The following is a 13,403-nucleotide window of genomic DNA, read 5'->3' on the forward strand; positions in this document are numbered from 1 at the left end:
AGCCTTAAGCAAAAAACCTCAGGGACAACATTCAGGTCCTGAGTAAGCCCCAGGACTGGAACAAAAAAAAAAAAGTGTCTAAATGGTGAAAATTAGGGCTCTGTTCCAATGTAGATTACACTTTTTTCATGATATGCATGGACCATCTTCCTTTCAATAATTAGGTGATGTACATATTGCTAATCATTACTATACACTACATGGCAATGCCATTATTTTCTTCCCAAATGCCTGGTTAAATTGTGAAATTGGAAAAACAATGATCTATTCTTAAGATCTCAAATCCTATTTAAAATTGGGATCAGGGGCTTCGAAGGTGGCTCAGTGGTAGAGGGCTTGCCTTGAGCTAAAGAGCTGAGGGACAGCGCCCAGGCCGAATTCAGGCCCCACAACCGAAAAAAGAAAACACACACACACACACACACACACACACGCACGCACGCACACAAAACTGGGATCATCATTTAAAAGGGATGAGCTTTTAATCCTAAATGACTAGAAGTCATATAGTCCTTAAGATTGCTTAAACAGTCAAAAATTCTGGAAGTTGAGCGGTGGCTCAAGTAGTAGAACAATAGCCTTGAGCAAAAGAAGCTCAGGGACAGTACCCAGGCTATGAGTTCAAGCCTTAGGACTAGCAAAAAGCAAGGAAGGAAAGAAGGAAGGAAGGAAGGAGGGAGGGAGGGAGGGAGGGAGGGAAAAAGAGAAAGAAAGAAAGAAAGAGAGAGAAAGAAAGAGAGAAAGAAAGAAAAAAAGAAAGAAGGGAAGGGGAGGAAGGAAGGAAGGGAGGAAGGGAGGGAGGGAGGGAGGGAGGGAGGGAGGGAGGGAGGGAGGGAGGGAAGAGGGCTTCAGTCTAAGGCAGGCACAAGCAGATCTATCTTCAACATATCTTTCTCTTTTCCCATGTCTCTGATTCTGTTTAGTAAAAAAAAAAAAAAAGGATTCTTCCTTTTCAACCTAAGAGTCTCTATACTGTCCTCAAATGGTTCTCATGGCTCTGCCTCCTAGAAATCACTTGATGATACTCTCGTCCAAAAATGTTTTGAACTACAACTTGTAAGCTTAAAAATACAAAACAAAACAAAACAAAAAAACAGACATGGCCTAAGACCTAGTGGAATGCATGTTCATGGGCTAGCATTCCCATTGTGATAGGGATCCTTTTTTAAGGCCACAGCTTTACTCAAAGCCTGGATGGGAAATAAGCATGTTCAAACAAAAGGCCCAAGATGCTTATGGCTCATGTCTGTCATCCTAGCTACTCAGGAAGCTGAGATCCGAGGATTGCAGTTCAAAGCCTGCCTGAGTAGGCTTTCATCTCCAGTTAACTAACAACAAAAGCCAAGAGTGAAAGTTTGGTTCAAGTTGTAGAATGTGAGCCTTGAGAAAAAAAAAAAGCTACTCTAGACAAGAGGTCCTGATTTCAAGCCACAGTAATAATGCATCTACATACACACACAACCTTTACAAAGTCCTGCAGTCACTCTGTGGGGTGAGCCCCATGCTGGCAGTAAAGAGGTAAGGAAAGTTGGTGGCTAGGGAAGCTTTCTGAGTTAAGACCCAAGTTCTCCTAGTCTGGTCTTCTGATCTTGGACAATGTCACCAGGGCCCCAAGTGAACTATCTGTGTAATGCAATAATGTTAAGAGCTACTTCAAGAAATTGCTGGAAAGATAAAAGGGTTGAGATAGGAAAAGTACTCAGAAATTGCCTTATAAATAGCAAGCACTCAATAATTACCTATTATCATCATTATCACTTTTACTGTTGTGAGGGAAATCCCCACCAGTCACTTACTGATTTGGTTGTTCAGCTTGAAGGCGATGTCCAACTGCAGGATAAACAGCATGAACTGGAACCAAGGACTCATCTCCATGGAGGGGAGGGGAATGTGGACAGAAAACACAATGTCATTGGCTTCGATTTCTCTTGGAATTGCTTCCTCAATGTCTCGAATCTTGTCACACTGATTGGGTCCCCAAGGCATTAGCCATTTCATCTTGTGATGGTTTTTCCGGACGTCCACACATTTCACTGACATGTAGGACACTGCAGTCGTGGGCCCTGGAGCTGAAAAGAGAATGGGTTTCTGTTTTACCAAAAAGAAACTATTGAAGCGATCATTTCTAGTTAATGTTCTTTCCACTACTGCCTCCTCTCCACTTTGTGTTCTGCCTGCTAGAGATGGAGGGTCAGGAATTCACAGGGATCTCCCCAAATCCACGGGAGGATCCTTCTGTGTGACCCACTGAGGGATCACAAAAGCATTGTCAGTCTTCCTATTGGGTTTTCACCACTTCCTTAAAACATACATTTGTATATAGTCCCGTCTCTTTCCAAACCTACGTGACAAAAAGCCATTGTGCTCCAGATCCCACCTTGGGGACTTTGGCACATCTTGTCATTAGGAATCAGGGTCTTAAGCTGGGTTGGACAACTGTCAGTAAATCCTGATTAACTCTGTTATATCTGTATCCATTTCAGGTCCCTCATCTAAGAAACAAGATGGCTTCTGAGCTTCTTCCTAGGTCTAAACTTCTACAGCAATGCCTTTGATGGAGAAGAAGCCGTCTATGCCCTCAGGATTCTACTTCGCTTGGAACTTGTCAGAGGCTGCAAGGCACTTTTGCAAAAGTGGGTGCAAACATTGACACCTGAACGGTAGTATGTGCTAAAATATCAGGACAGTGGACCAAACTGGAAATATGTAATAGTAAAAACATTATCTTATGACTGTAAAAAGGTTACAAGATTATAACAGGAAATTCACAAAATTTAGTTTACAACAACATATACTCCACAATCCACAACAGGGAAGTAACTATTGTTAGAAAAATACTCAAGTACGTGTATGCTTGGATTAGTAACTAGATGAAAATTTACACATATTAAATTGTATAACCTTAATGAAAATATAAATATATTAACTTAGGGTTTTTTTTCCAAAATAGATTCACATTGTACATAATTTTGGAACCTTGTCTTTTGGTTTACTTATAGAGAAAAAGGCTAACATGTGGTCCATAACCCCAAGCTCTCCAGCCAACCTGTTTGGGGTCAAGCCCTGACTCTGATTTCTAGTTCAGGAAAGTTTTGAGCAAATTAATAAACCTGTCTATGTTTTTGCCTTGTTATGGTTTCTATTGTTTTGTTCTATTCAAATAGGGTCTCATTTATGTAATCCAGACTGGCCTTGAACTCTAATCTTCCTGCCTCGGCTTCTCAATTGTTTGTATCATAAACATGAGCTATCATTATCATTTTGTTTTGGTTTTTTAAACCCATTCTTAAGTCACAATATTTTACACAGACAGGGTCTCACTATGTTGCTCAGGCTAGCCTTCAACTTGTTGGTTCAAGCAATCCTGCTTCAGTCTCCTGAGTAGTTGGAACTATAGGTATGTCCCACTACACCAAACATCTCTAAAACACCAACAACCACAATAGCACCTACTTCCCTGAGTCACTGTATACTTAAAACAAGAACAGTGTTTGAACACATAAAAAATATATAAAATTAATATTTGTTGTTACAAGTATTTTCCATTTAATCAAAAAGTTTCAATTAGTGGTTGCAAGATAGTTGACTATATATTATACCAAAGTTTACTACTCCTTTGTCAGGTTGTAAAAGCTCTTATAAATAAAAATAATTCTAGGGCTAGTTATCTGGCTCAGTGACAGGACATTGGCCTAGCATACACAAGACAGTAGATTTTATCCTAGGCACTACAAAAAAAAATAAACGAAGAATAATTGCAAATTTTTTGGTTAATTTCTTCTTGCTTTTCTATTGCTATCTAAATTTGCTTATGATTTATTTAATAAAGATGTTCCAGATCTTATATAAAATCTTTTATTTTCTCTTTTCTTTTGTTCATGCTTTTGTGTTTAGAAAGATTGACCTTTTTTCTAAATTCAATAAACATTTACTTGTATTGACTTCTAGTTACTTTTTACAGTTACAGTTTTAAACACATTTAAAGAGTTGATAATGCTACATTCAATTTGTTTTGGCTTTAGATATAAAATGAGGTCTTCTCTTTTCCATGTATTGGACTACATACAGTTCATGGACCAATATTGTTTGGTTATTATTAATTTTTTTGTTTGGTGCTAGTCCTAGAGTTTGAACAGGGCCTAGGTGCTGTTCCTGAGGTAGTTGGGTTTTTTTTGGTTTTTTTTTTCCTCAAGTGTAGAGCTTTACTACTTGATCCATAGCTCCACTTTTGGCTATTTTGGTGGTTACCTGGAGATAAGAGTCTTGTGGACTTTTCTGCTCCAGCTGGCTTTGAACCATGGTCCTCAGATCTCATACTCCTCAGTAGCTAGGATTACGGTTTGAGCCACTAGCTTAAAGATTACAGGCATGTATCAGGCATGTACCACTACACCTGGTACAATATTGTTTTGAATCTTGTAAATTGTGGGTTATTATTGATATTGGATAAAATAACTCCTTTCACCAATCCACTTGAAATTTATATCTTTTTGCTCATTTTTAATTATAATTATTTTAAATTTATAAATTCACATAGATAGCATCATCTCCTGACATTTAGTTTTCCTATTTGAACATTCTTGGAGGGTCTGGGAAGGTGGCTCAGTGGTAGAGCGCTTGCCTTGCATGCCTGAGGCCCTGGGTTCCATTCCTCAGCACCACATAAGCAAAAAGAAAAAAGCCAGAATTGGTGCTGTGGCTCAAGTGGTAGAGCGCTAGCCTTGAGCTGAAGAGCTGAGGGACAGCGCCCAGGCCCAGAGTTCAGGCCCCACCACTGGAACAAAAAATAAAAATAAACATTCTTGGATTATTCACTATCTGGAGTTTTATTTTCAGATATCTTTAAAAACTTTCAGTTTTAATCAAGTGGGTCCCATTAGTACAAGATCATTGTAAGATATGTCCATCAAACTTTTCTCTGCAAATTAATAGTGAAAAGAAAAAACATAAATCACAGTTTATGCATGTAGTTTAAATGCATGCTTAATTCTGTGCGTCTAACACTAGCCATACTATATTTATGACCCTTTTCTTAGCAAATGTTATCTCTTATGTAATAAAACTCAGAAAACAATTTGCACATGGGAAGCTGAGACCACACTATCTCTAGTTTTGAGGCTAGAATTGGCCATTTAGCACATCTATCTCAAAAATAGTTTATAAATTTTGTTTAAAGATTAAAAAAAGAGGCACTGGGAATGTAGTAGAATGCTAGCCCTATGTAAAAAGTAGCTCAGGGATAGTGCCCAGGCCCTGAGTTCAAGTCCCAGGACTTGCCAAAAAAAAGGATTAAAAAGAGAGAGAGCAAGAGAACAAAAAGGAGAGAGCAGAGGAGGGAGGGGAGGGGAAAAGATGGGAAGGAAGAAGGGAAATCACACAGGAGTACCTAAAGCAAGAGAAAGTCACCTAGGAGACAAAAGTGTGTGTTATTTTCCATGTTTTATCCAGGAAATTTTGAGTAGTGAAATAATATGTTTGCAGAAATGTAGATTAATAACAATGAAAAATGTACATCAAAATACACTATCAAGTTACAGTTTGGTCTTCCATGTGCTTTGCTGATGGTTGTGACAGAGTCATCACTAACCTTTGCTAGGGAAGTGTTCCTGAAAACTCAAAAATTCTACCACAAAGACTTTATATACCTAATCCATGTAAACTCAGCCTTCTGGCTTATTGTTAGAAATATGAGTCAATGAAACTTTGGCTCTTGACTCAGCCATAGGGCCCCCTGACATTGCAAAGACCAAATGGCACATTTAACTGGACTCTTTTAATGTGGTTGGAGAAACCAACAATGAAATAAAAGTCATATGAATTCTATTTTGGGAGAGTATACTAAAACCAACTGTTGCAGAAAATACTACATTTTAAAACATCCATTCTTCCAAATTTCCTTTACTTTTTTCTTTTTCTTTCTGTTTTAAAAAAACAAGTGTTTCTCATTCCTCCTCAGACCTAAATGAAAAATAGCCAGCCCAGTTCCTCAGCTAAGCTCCCAAACCACATTCCACACTCAACAACTGAGAGGCCGAACACTTGCCCGGCATAGAGCCTGCATTTTTAATGGGCTCCTAGGAACGCCGGCCTGTGTAACAGCCTACATTATTCTCATTCTTTCATTGCTTTAGTGTTTCATCCATAAAGAAAAATGAAATCCCCAAAATACTAATATTTTCATAGAGCTCATAGCAATGAACTTGGAGATGCCTCAAGTATATCTTAAGATAGAATAGGAGAATGAAAATTTGTTTATTTACTTGAATACTTCAGTCTTCTAATCTCAAAAACTTTTGGCATGATTTTTAAACCTTGTAAATTTATTCAATATTTCAACTGTTCTAGTAGTGTTCAAAACAGACCCTCAACGTGCATATATTATTTGAGAAAGTAAGCAGGCACCAAGATATTCACACAAGGACAGTTAATGTTTCCCCAATAACATCTTTACAACTCAGGACCACTTTCCACTGAAGCTCAAAGTGCATTTGCATGTCTTTCCTTATACCAAAAGCATGTCCAGTGAACTACAAGGAAAACCCTATTTTGTAAGCTGGCTGCCCATCATCCAAGGTATTTTCATTAGGTACAGCCAAAATTGTGGCTGCATGAATCATAAAACAGTATCTATAATCAAAAGGACTTTGATCTTTTTTTTTAAGCAAGTGATTTTAAGAGAATGGAGCTAAGTAAGGATGTTGAATTATCTACAATATAACCTTTGAACAAGACACAATCTACTTACTGGTAATGATGGCTTTATGTGGTTACTCGTGTGGTTGTAGAGATTAATGGCATCTGTATGCTTAAGAGAGGGCTGGATATATTCAAGTCAACAAACTGAGTCATGTTTGCTCAGGTGAAAGCCAAAAATAACTAGTGCTCAGTACTCCCAGGATGGTAGCTGCAATATCACCCAGCTGCCTCAGCTCATATTTTAATGGCTCTTCCTCCCATCCCTAGCTCACAATTTAATTGGAACTATGTTAGACCAAAGCTATTTCTACAGCAGTATGGTTGTAAAACAGAGCAACATGGCCCAAGATGAATATGTCCAGTACTGTGAATTGGTTAATTTATGTTACTAGTATGTATTGAAAAACACTAGTTCATTCTCAGCTCAACTCATTACTCCATCAGACTCAGACTAGCTTTTCTTTTCTGATATCACACAATATTTTTGGCCTCCACACGTCTCCACTCAAAAGTTGTGAAATGGGATACTAGATAACATTTAACTTCAAAGGAATATGAAATCAGCAATGTTTCTAACAAATTCAAAATTGTGAGGATATCAGCGGGCTCTTTTGTTGTTGTTGTTGGTGGTGGTGGTGGTTGTCGTTGTTGTCTTCGTGGGGCTTGAACTCAAAGGTTGGGTGCTGTCCCTAAGCTTTTTCACTCAAGGCTAGCACTCTACCACTTGGAGCTACAGTACCACTTCTGATTTTCTGGTGGTTAATCACAGATAAGAGTCTCATGGACTCTCATGCCTGTGCTGTGTTCAAACCAGGATCCTGAAATCTCAGCCTCTTGAGTAGCTAGGATTACAGATGTAAGCCACTGGTGCCTGGCTCCAGTGGGCTCTTAATTAGACACTTCACTATATTAAATGGCTATGTCTTAAGTTTTTCTATGCAGTAAGCAATTTTAGATGTGGTAGTGAAACGAAGAGACAATTAGTGATCATGTAAAATGTACAGAGAAGAAAAGAAACAATTACAGGGAAAATTATTTATAATTGTGGTCAATACTATATTTAACCTGACATTACCTGCAAAAGGACAATAGTTATTTAGGGCATAGGGAAGATGAATATACTAGAATGAGAGATGTTACTCTGAATAAAAGTGTAAGAGAACAATGACTAAACCTGTTCTTCTTTTGGAAGACTTCATGGACCCCAGTCAGCTTCCTGTTCTCTCCTCTTAAATGGCTGTTCATTTGACAAATTACTATCCAGCCAACCACTACCATTTTTCATGCTCAACTTGAGTCAACATCAAATCATTAGTCCTACCCTTTCCAGAACCTGAAACTAAAAAGTTGGAAAGAAAGAACCAAGACTTGGTTGCTTCGTAGAAAATATAAAAATAAAACAACATATTGATATAACACATGGTTTCTATTCAAGCCAACCCAGACTATTTATTTCTCTGCTTTATTACAAGATTCTTTTAGAGGTTACCTGGGAGTATTATTCTCCTGCAGTCATTGTGCTATCTAAAGATAGAGAGACAAATGATAGTCCCAGACTCTAAGTTACCAACAGTCCAGTGTGGGAGACTGAGGAGTCTGCAGAGAATCATGTCCTGATTGAGAATTGGTCTGACAGGATTTGCACTGAATGCTTTGGTGGATAGTTAGTTGCTAGCCTTGAATGAGAGTAAGTGTCAGACAAAAAGGAGCACCAAGGAGGGAAGGTACCAAAGGTACCAAAGAGGGAAAACTCTTAAGAAAGAGCATGTGCCTCAAAGGTATCCAGGTCTGAATATAAAAAAACTAAAAAAGACTAACAAAATGGCAAAAGGCACTAGCACTCACTCCTTTGTCTATTTCGGTCCCTAGCTTGCTCTAGCTAGTAGACATCCTTCTAATCAGAGAGTCTTAGTGTCTACTTCCTTAATAGTTACTGCTCAGATGTACAGAGTGATAAATAGAAGAATAATAAGAGACCTCCACAAAACCAAGAATTTTTATTTGGAAGGATGTTTCTTTTCAAGACCCCCTCCCCCATCGTGTGTGTGTGTGTGTGTGTGTGTGTGTTTCTCTTTCACTCTTTGTCTCCCTATACCTCTCTTTCTCTCTCTCCCTCATCTATAACTACCTGCAAACCCAAACAGGAGATCTTCAGAGAGAAGGGGGTGCTCTTGAGAGAGGAGTCTGGGTGGGGATGGAGACACTCTACCCCTTGCTCCTACAACAGGGCCACAAAGAGTCTTTGAAGTCTCAATCATCAGGTAATAATAGCCTTCTCCTAAATTAGACCAAGAATGTCTAGCTCCTAACAAAGATGATATTTAAAGATTAATCTGCTTTGGGCTACAAGGGGAAGGAATGTGGAGAACAGACAAGTTTGTAAGGGTAATTTGTGTTTACAGGCTTTAATAAGCACAACCTTGGCATCTGGAAACAACAACAAGAAAATCTTTTCAACTTGGTCAAGGCTTTCAGAAATATTTTCAAATTCTTTATTTTTGCATTTGCATTTAGCTAACAAAAAAACAGCAAAACAAAGATATGCATTGATTTTTAAAACATGAAAGTACTAATAGATAATTTTTTATTTAAGTGGGGAATAGATTTTAACTCTTTTTTTTAATTTAATTTTATTTTATTTGTGAACATACTGTACAGAGGGGTTACAATTACATGGGCAGGATAATACGTACATTTCTTACCAAGCATTGCAGCCTCCTCCTTTGTTTACCCTTCACATCCCTTCCCAGCCTCCCCCCTCCCCCACAATCCCAATCCTTCTCCTTCTCCCCCCTTCTCCCCCAACCCCCCCACCCCCGCACCGACATTGTAAAGCTCGTTTTGGACATGACAACTTGTACTTCTTATTGTTGCAACAGGTCCACCTGTATCCTTAAACAACTGGTTTTTCCCCATCTCCTCCACAAGTTATACTGACATCAAATATAGAGAAAGCAGGGGTTATACTGTGGGGGAGGGACATACAAAGCAACAAAGAAATAATCTAGATTTTAACTCTTGAACCTAGTCTCAGTTAAAAATTTACTGTCACATGTTAAAAGTATGAACATTCAGCCCGGCGCTGGTGGCTCACGCCTGTAATCCTAGCTACCAAGAGGCTGAGATCTGAGGATCGCGGTTCAAAGCCAGCCCGGGCAGGAGAGACCGTGAGACTCCTATCTCCAGTAAACCACCAGAAAGCTGGAAGTGGCGCTGTAGCTCAAGTGGTAGAGCGCTTGCTTTGAGCTGAAGAGCTGAGGGATAGCGCCCAGGCCCAGAGTTCAAGCCCCATGACCGACAAAGAAAAAAAAAATGAATATTCTGTTTATCTATTCCTCATAATTTCATTTGACTTTTTCTCTATTTTGATCTACAAAAAAGAGCCAGGAGCGGTGGGGGTGGGGGAAGCCTAGAAGTATTAGCCCTTATGAAGAAATTATTTAATTATTTTATTAAAGTTATTTAATTAATTGGGGTTGATTCTAAAAGACTAGAAATCATGGGATCACTAAGACTGATTAAGCCTATGTCTTCAAGATATAGGACCAAAACAATAGCTGGATAATGCAAGTCCCAAGAGCTACTTTCTCCTGAAGCTAAGCAGCTCAATAACGACTTTACTTTGGAATTCAGAGACACCCTCTATAGATAGTATTTATAAAAAGGTCGTTTTTTAAAAAAAACCTATATGCTCAGAGTTAGTCCCAAGCTTTGCTTATCTGAATATCTATGACTTCCTTAAGAAAGAGAAAATGACAGAATCAAAAGAACCTAACTGGAAATGTGTTATTTAAGCAACTACAAGTTAGTTTTACTCTACATCTATAACAACAGTGTTGTTGTAGGTCAAGGGGCTTGAATTCAGGGTTGGGTTCTGTTCCTGAGCTTTTTCACTCCAGGCTACTGCTTTGAGCCATAACACCACTCCCAGTTTTCTGTTGGTGAATTGGAGATAAGAGTCTCAGATAAGAGTCTCCGGTCCCGGCTGGCTTTGAACCTTGATCCTCAGATCTCAGCCTCCTGAGTAGCTAGGATTACAGGCATGAGCCACCAGTGGAGTGTTCCATTGAGATCCGCTAGTCAATCTTCATGCCCTTTTCTAGCTCAAAGGCCTTAGTTCTAGTTAAGAGGAAAACCATGGAAAGAGTATACAATTTAAGTTCACTAACTATCCTTCATGGCAGATAGATATCTAAGTTTTCAATTTCTCATTAGAATTATAGCTCTAAAATTTAAGCTAAAGAAAGTTCAAATTATGTTAAACTGACTTAGCACTTAGGAATTAACTGTTCATTCCTTCGCTGAAATTATAATGATCAGTCATGTATTTACCTCTTCCACTTAACATAGAGCATAAAATTCTCCTATACTTTCACCAAACCAACTAGATCTTACCATAAAATTAAGCAAAAAATATTATTTCACCATTCAATCACAGTTACTGCTGAACTTGAAGTATGTCTGCAGAGACTAGAGTCATCACAGCCATGCCCTTGAGCATAAAACGGGATACAGCAAGATGCAACTCATTCTTGCCAGCCATTTTCAGTAAGTAATTAATCATGTTCACATCTGTTCTATGAAAGCTACATTTTTTAATAAAACATAACAGTCCTCTATATTCAACTCCTATCACTAAGATGCATAAATACACCCACACCCTACATGGCCGAATTGAATGAAAAGTAATTCATACTGTACATACACAAGTCAAACACTTACCAGTGGTTCCCTGTGACATAAATGACATAGACGTTTTGACAGCAAAGTTTCTGAAATTACAACAAACACTTGTGTAATTCATTCTGACTCCAAAAAAAATATGGAAAAATATTATATGTTTACACCTCAGTGGATGAGGGTTTTTAAATAGTTGGCCTGCAACCTCAATTGTTGGAGAGCCAAAGATGTAACAGCTTTGAAGAATAGAAGAATTACTCTATATTTGTCAGAATCTATGTGGCAATCAGTGCCACTTGGCTTCCATTACTTGCCTGGCTTGGATCCCATGGAACTGAGGACTATTACAACCCAGGCTGGGGGGGGGGGGAGGGCTAAGAGAGCTGTGGATTACTATGCCAAGCTCTTCATAGTATTTGAAATGCTGTGGCAAACATGAAATTATTTTAGGCTAAAAATGGATGCCTGCTTTATTTTTATTTTTTTACTTTTGGAAAAAAATAATAAAATGCACATAAAGGACCCTACCAGATGTATTAATTAGATGTATGCATTACAGTAGCAATCCTGTGGTCCGAATTTTGATTACAAAGCTAATCATCATCTTTGGTGTTCAACAACAAAGAAAGACTAAAGCAAAAAGCCTGACAGGACATCCTATTACTAATTCTAACCTCTATTCCTGAAAAAAAAAAATCTGCAATTACAGTTTCCCCTTCACTCTTGAAATACTCAAAACAGCAAAATTAAACACACAGGAAATGAACACAAAGACCTCCAGAGAAAGACCAAATGGCTCATCTGTTGACGTTATTGCTCATTGCTAGGCAAGCCAGTCATCTGGGCTAAATTTTTGACTTTGTGCCAGTACTTCAAAAATCAGCCACCATTCAGCCAAAAGACTGCATGGAACAAAGCCAAGACCACCTATGGAAAGGGAATTAGAGTGTCTCATAATTCACCAGCTTGGGCCATGATCTCATAAACTTAGCATGGAAGTGGCACTAGCATTGAGGTGGGAATCTCTTAAGAACCCACTAGCAGAGCTGTGGTATGGAGTTTAGAAAAAGGAGGAGGATGACTAGCTCTACTTCTTCAAGATCATCATGGGCACAGTTTTCTATTGGACTTTTAGGGATAGGGAAACCCTAAATTAAACTTCTCAGAGAAGCAGTCAGCTGCTTTCTTCTGAAGTTCAAATTCCCAACATCTGCTACTTATAATTCATTGACATTATTAACAGGTATCTATTATTTATAAGTTGTAAATAAAGTATCGATGTGAATGAAAGTACCAGCCACTTTATCATGCATTGACCATTTAATCCTCCTAGTAAATATCGCAAATTACATTATATTAGTGTTTTACATTCCATCAGTGAATAACAGAGTTAATACTGAGACCCATGTGCTCTTCCCAATACATCATGTGGCCTCTCAATTATCCATTTTAAAAAATAGCTCTCATTATTTCTTAACTCTTCCATCTTCCCTCAGAGGAATAGAAGAATATAGTCATAGGAGCTTGTCAGAGCACCATACACAAGGCACAAACTAGCACTGGCTAAGCACCATACAACGAGACCCACCATGCAGCTTATTTGGGAGATGTACAGTAGGAGTAGAGCCGACACCAGGGTTTCCCACCTATAATCTTAACTATTCAGGAGGCTGAGACCTGGAGGACCATGGCTTGAAATATGCTTGGGTAGAAAAGTCCACAAGGTTCTGTCTTCAACTAAGAAGAAAAATGCTAGACTACAAGTATAGCCCACATAGTAGAGTGCCAACTGAGCAAGCAAGCTAAATGAGTGTGAAGCCCTAAATTTAAGTCCCAACAGTCTCTTCCCCCCCCCATCCCCCCCCCTGCCAGCCCCTTTCTTTCCCCCCCCCCCACACACAGGATCATGATGGCAGAATAACAGGCTCATCTGTATCTAACAGATACTCATCCATGTATTATTGGGGTTTAAGTGTTGTAGTTTCATATTCTAGGTAGGCAGATAGTCTTTTGAGATCATTGTTAGC

General features: G+C 38.7%; 1 protein-coding gene across 1 annotated transcript in view; it reads right to left on the minus strand.

Annotated features, from left to right (window-relative positions):
* Wls (wntless Wnt ligand secretion mediator) overlaps positions 1 to 13,403 on the minus strand; it is a 106,162-nt gene that overhangs the window by 61,490 nt on the left and 31,269 nt on the right. Inside the window, exon 2 of the mRNA XM_013020633.1 lies at positions 1,797 to 2,069. Coding sequence (XP_012876087.1) covers positions 1,797 to 2,069 — 273 coding nt within the window. The remainder of the gene's footprint in view (positions 1 to 1,796; positions 2,070 to 13,403) is intronic.

This window comes from Dipodomys ordii, unplaced genomic scaffold (genome assembly GCF_000151885.1).
Source record: "Dipodomys ordii isolate 6190 unplaced genomic scaffold, Dord_2.0 Scaffold51, whole genome shotgun sequence".
NCBI classification, from domain to species: domain Eukaryota; kingdom Metazoa; phylum Chordata; class Mammalia; order Rodentia; family Heteromyidae; genus Dipodomys; species Dipodomys ordii.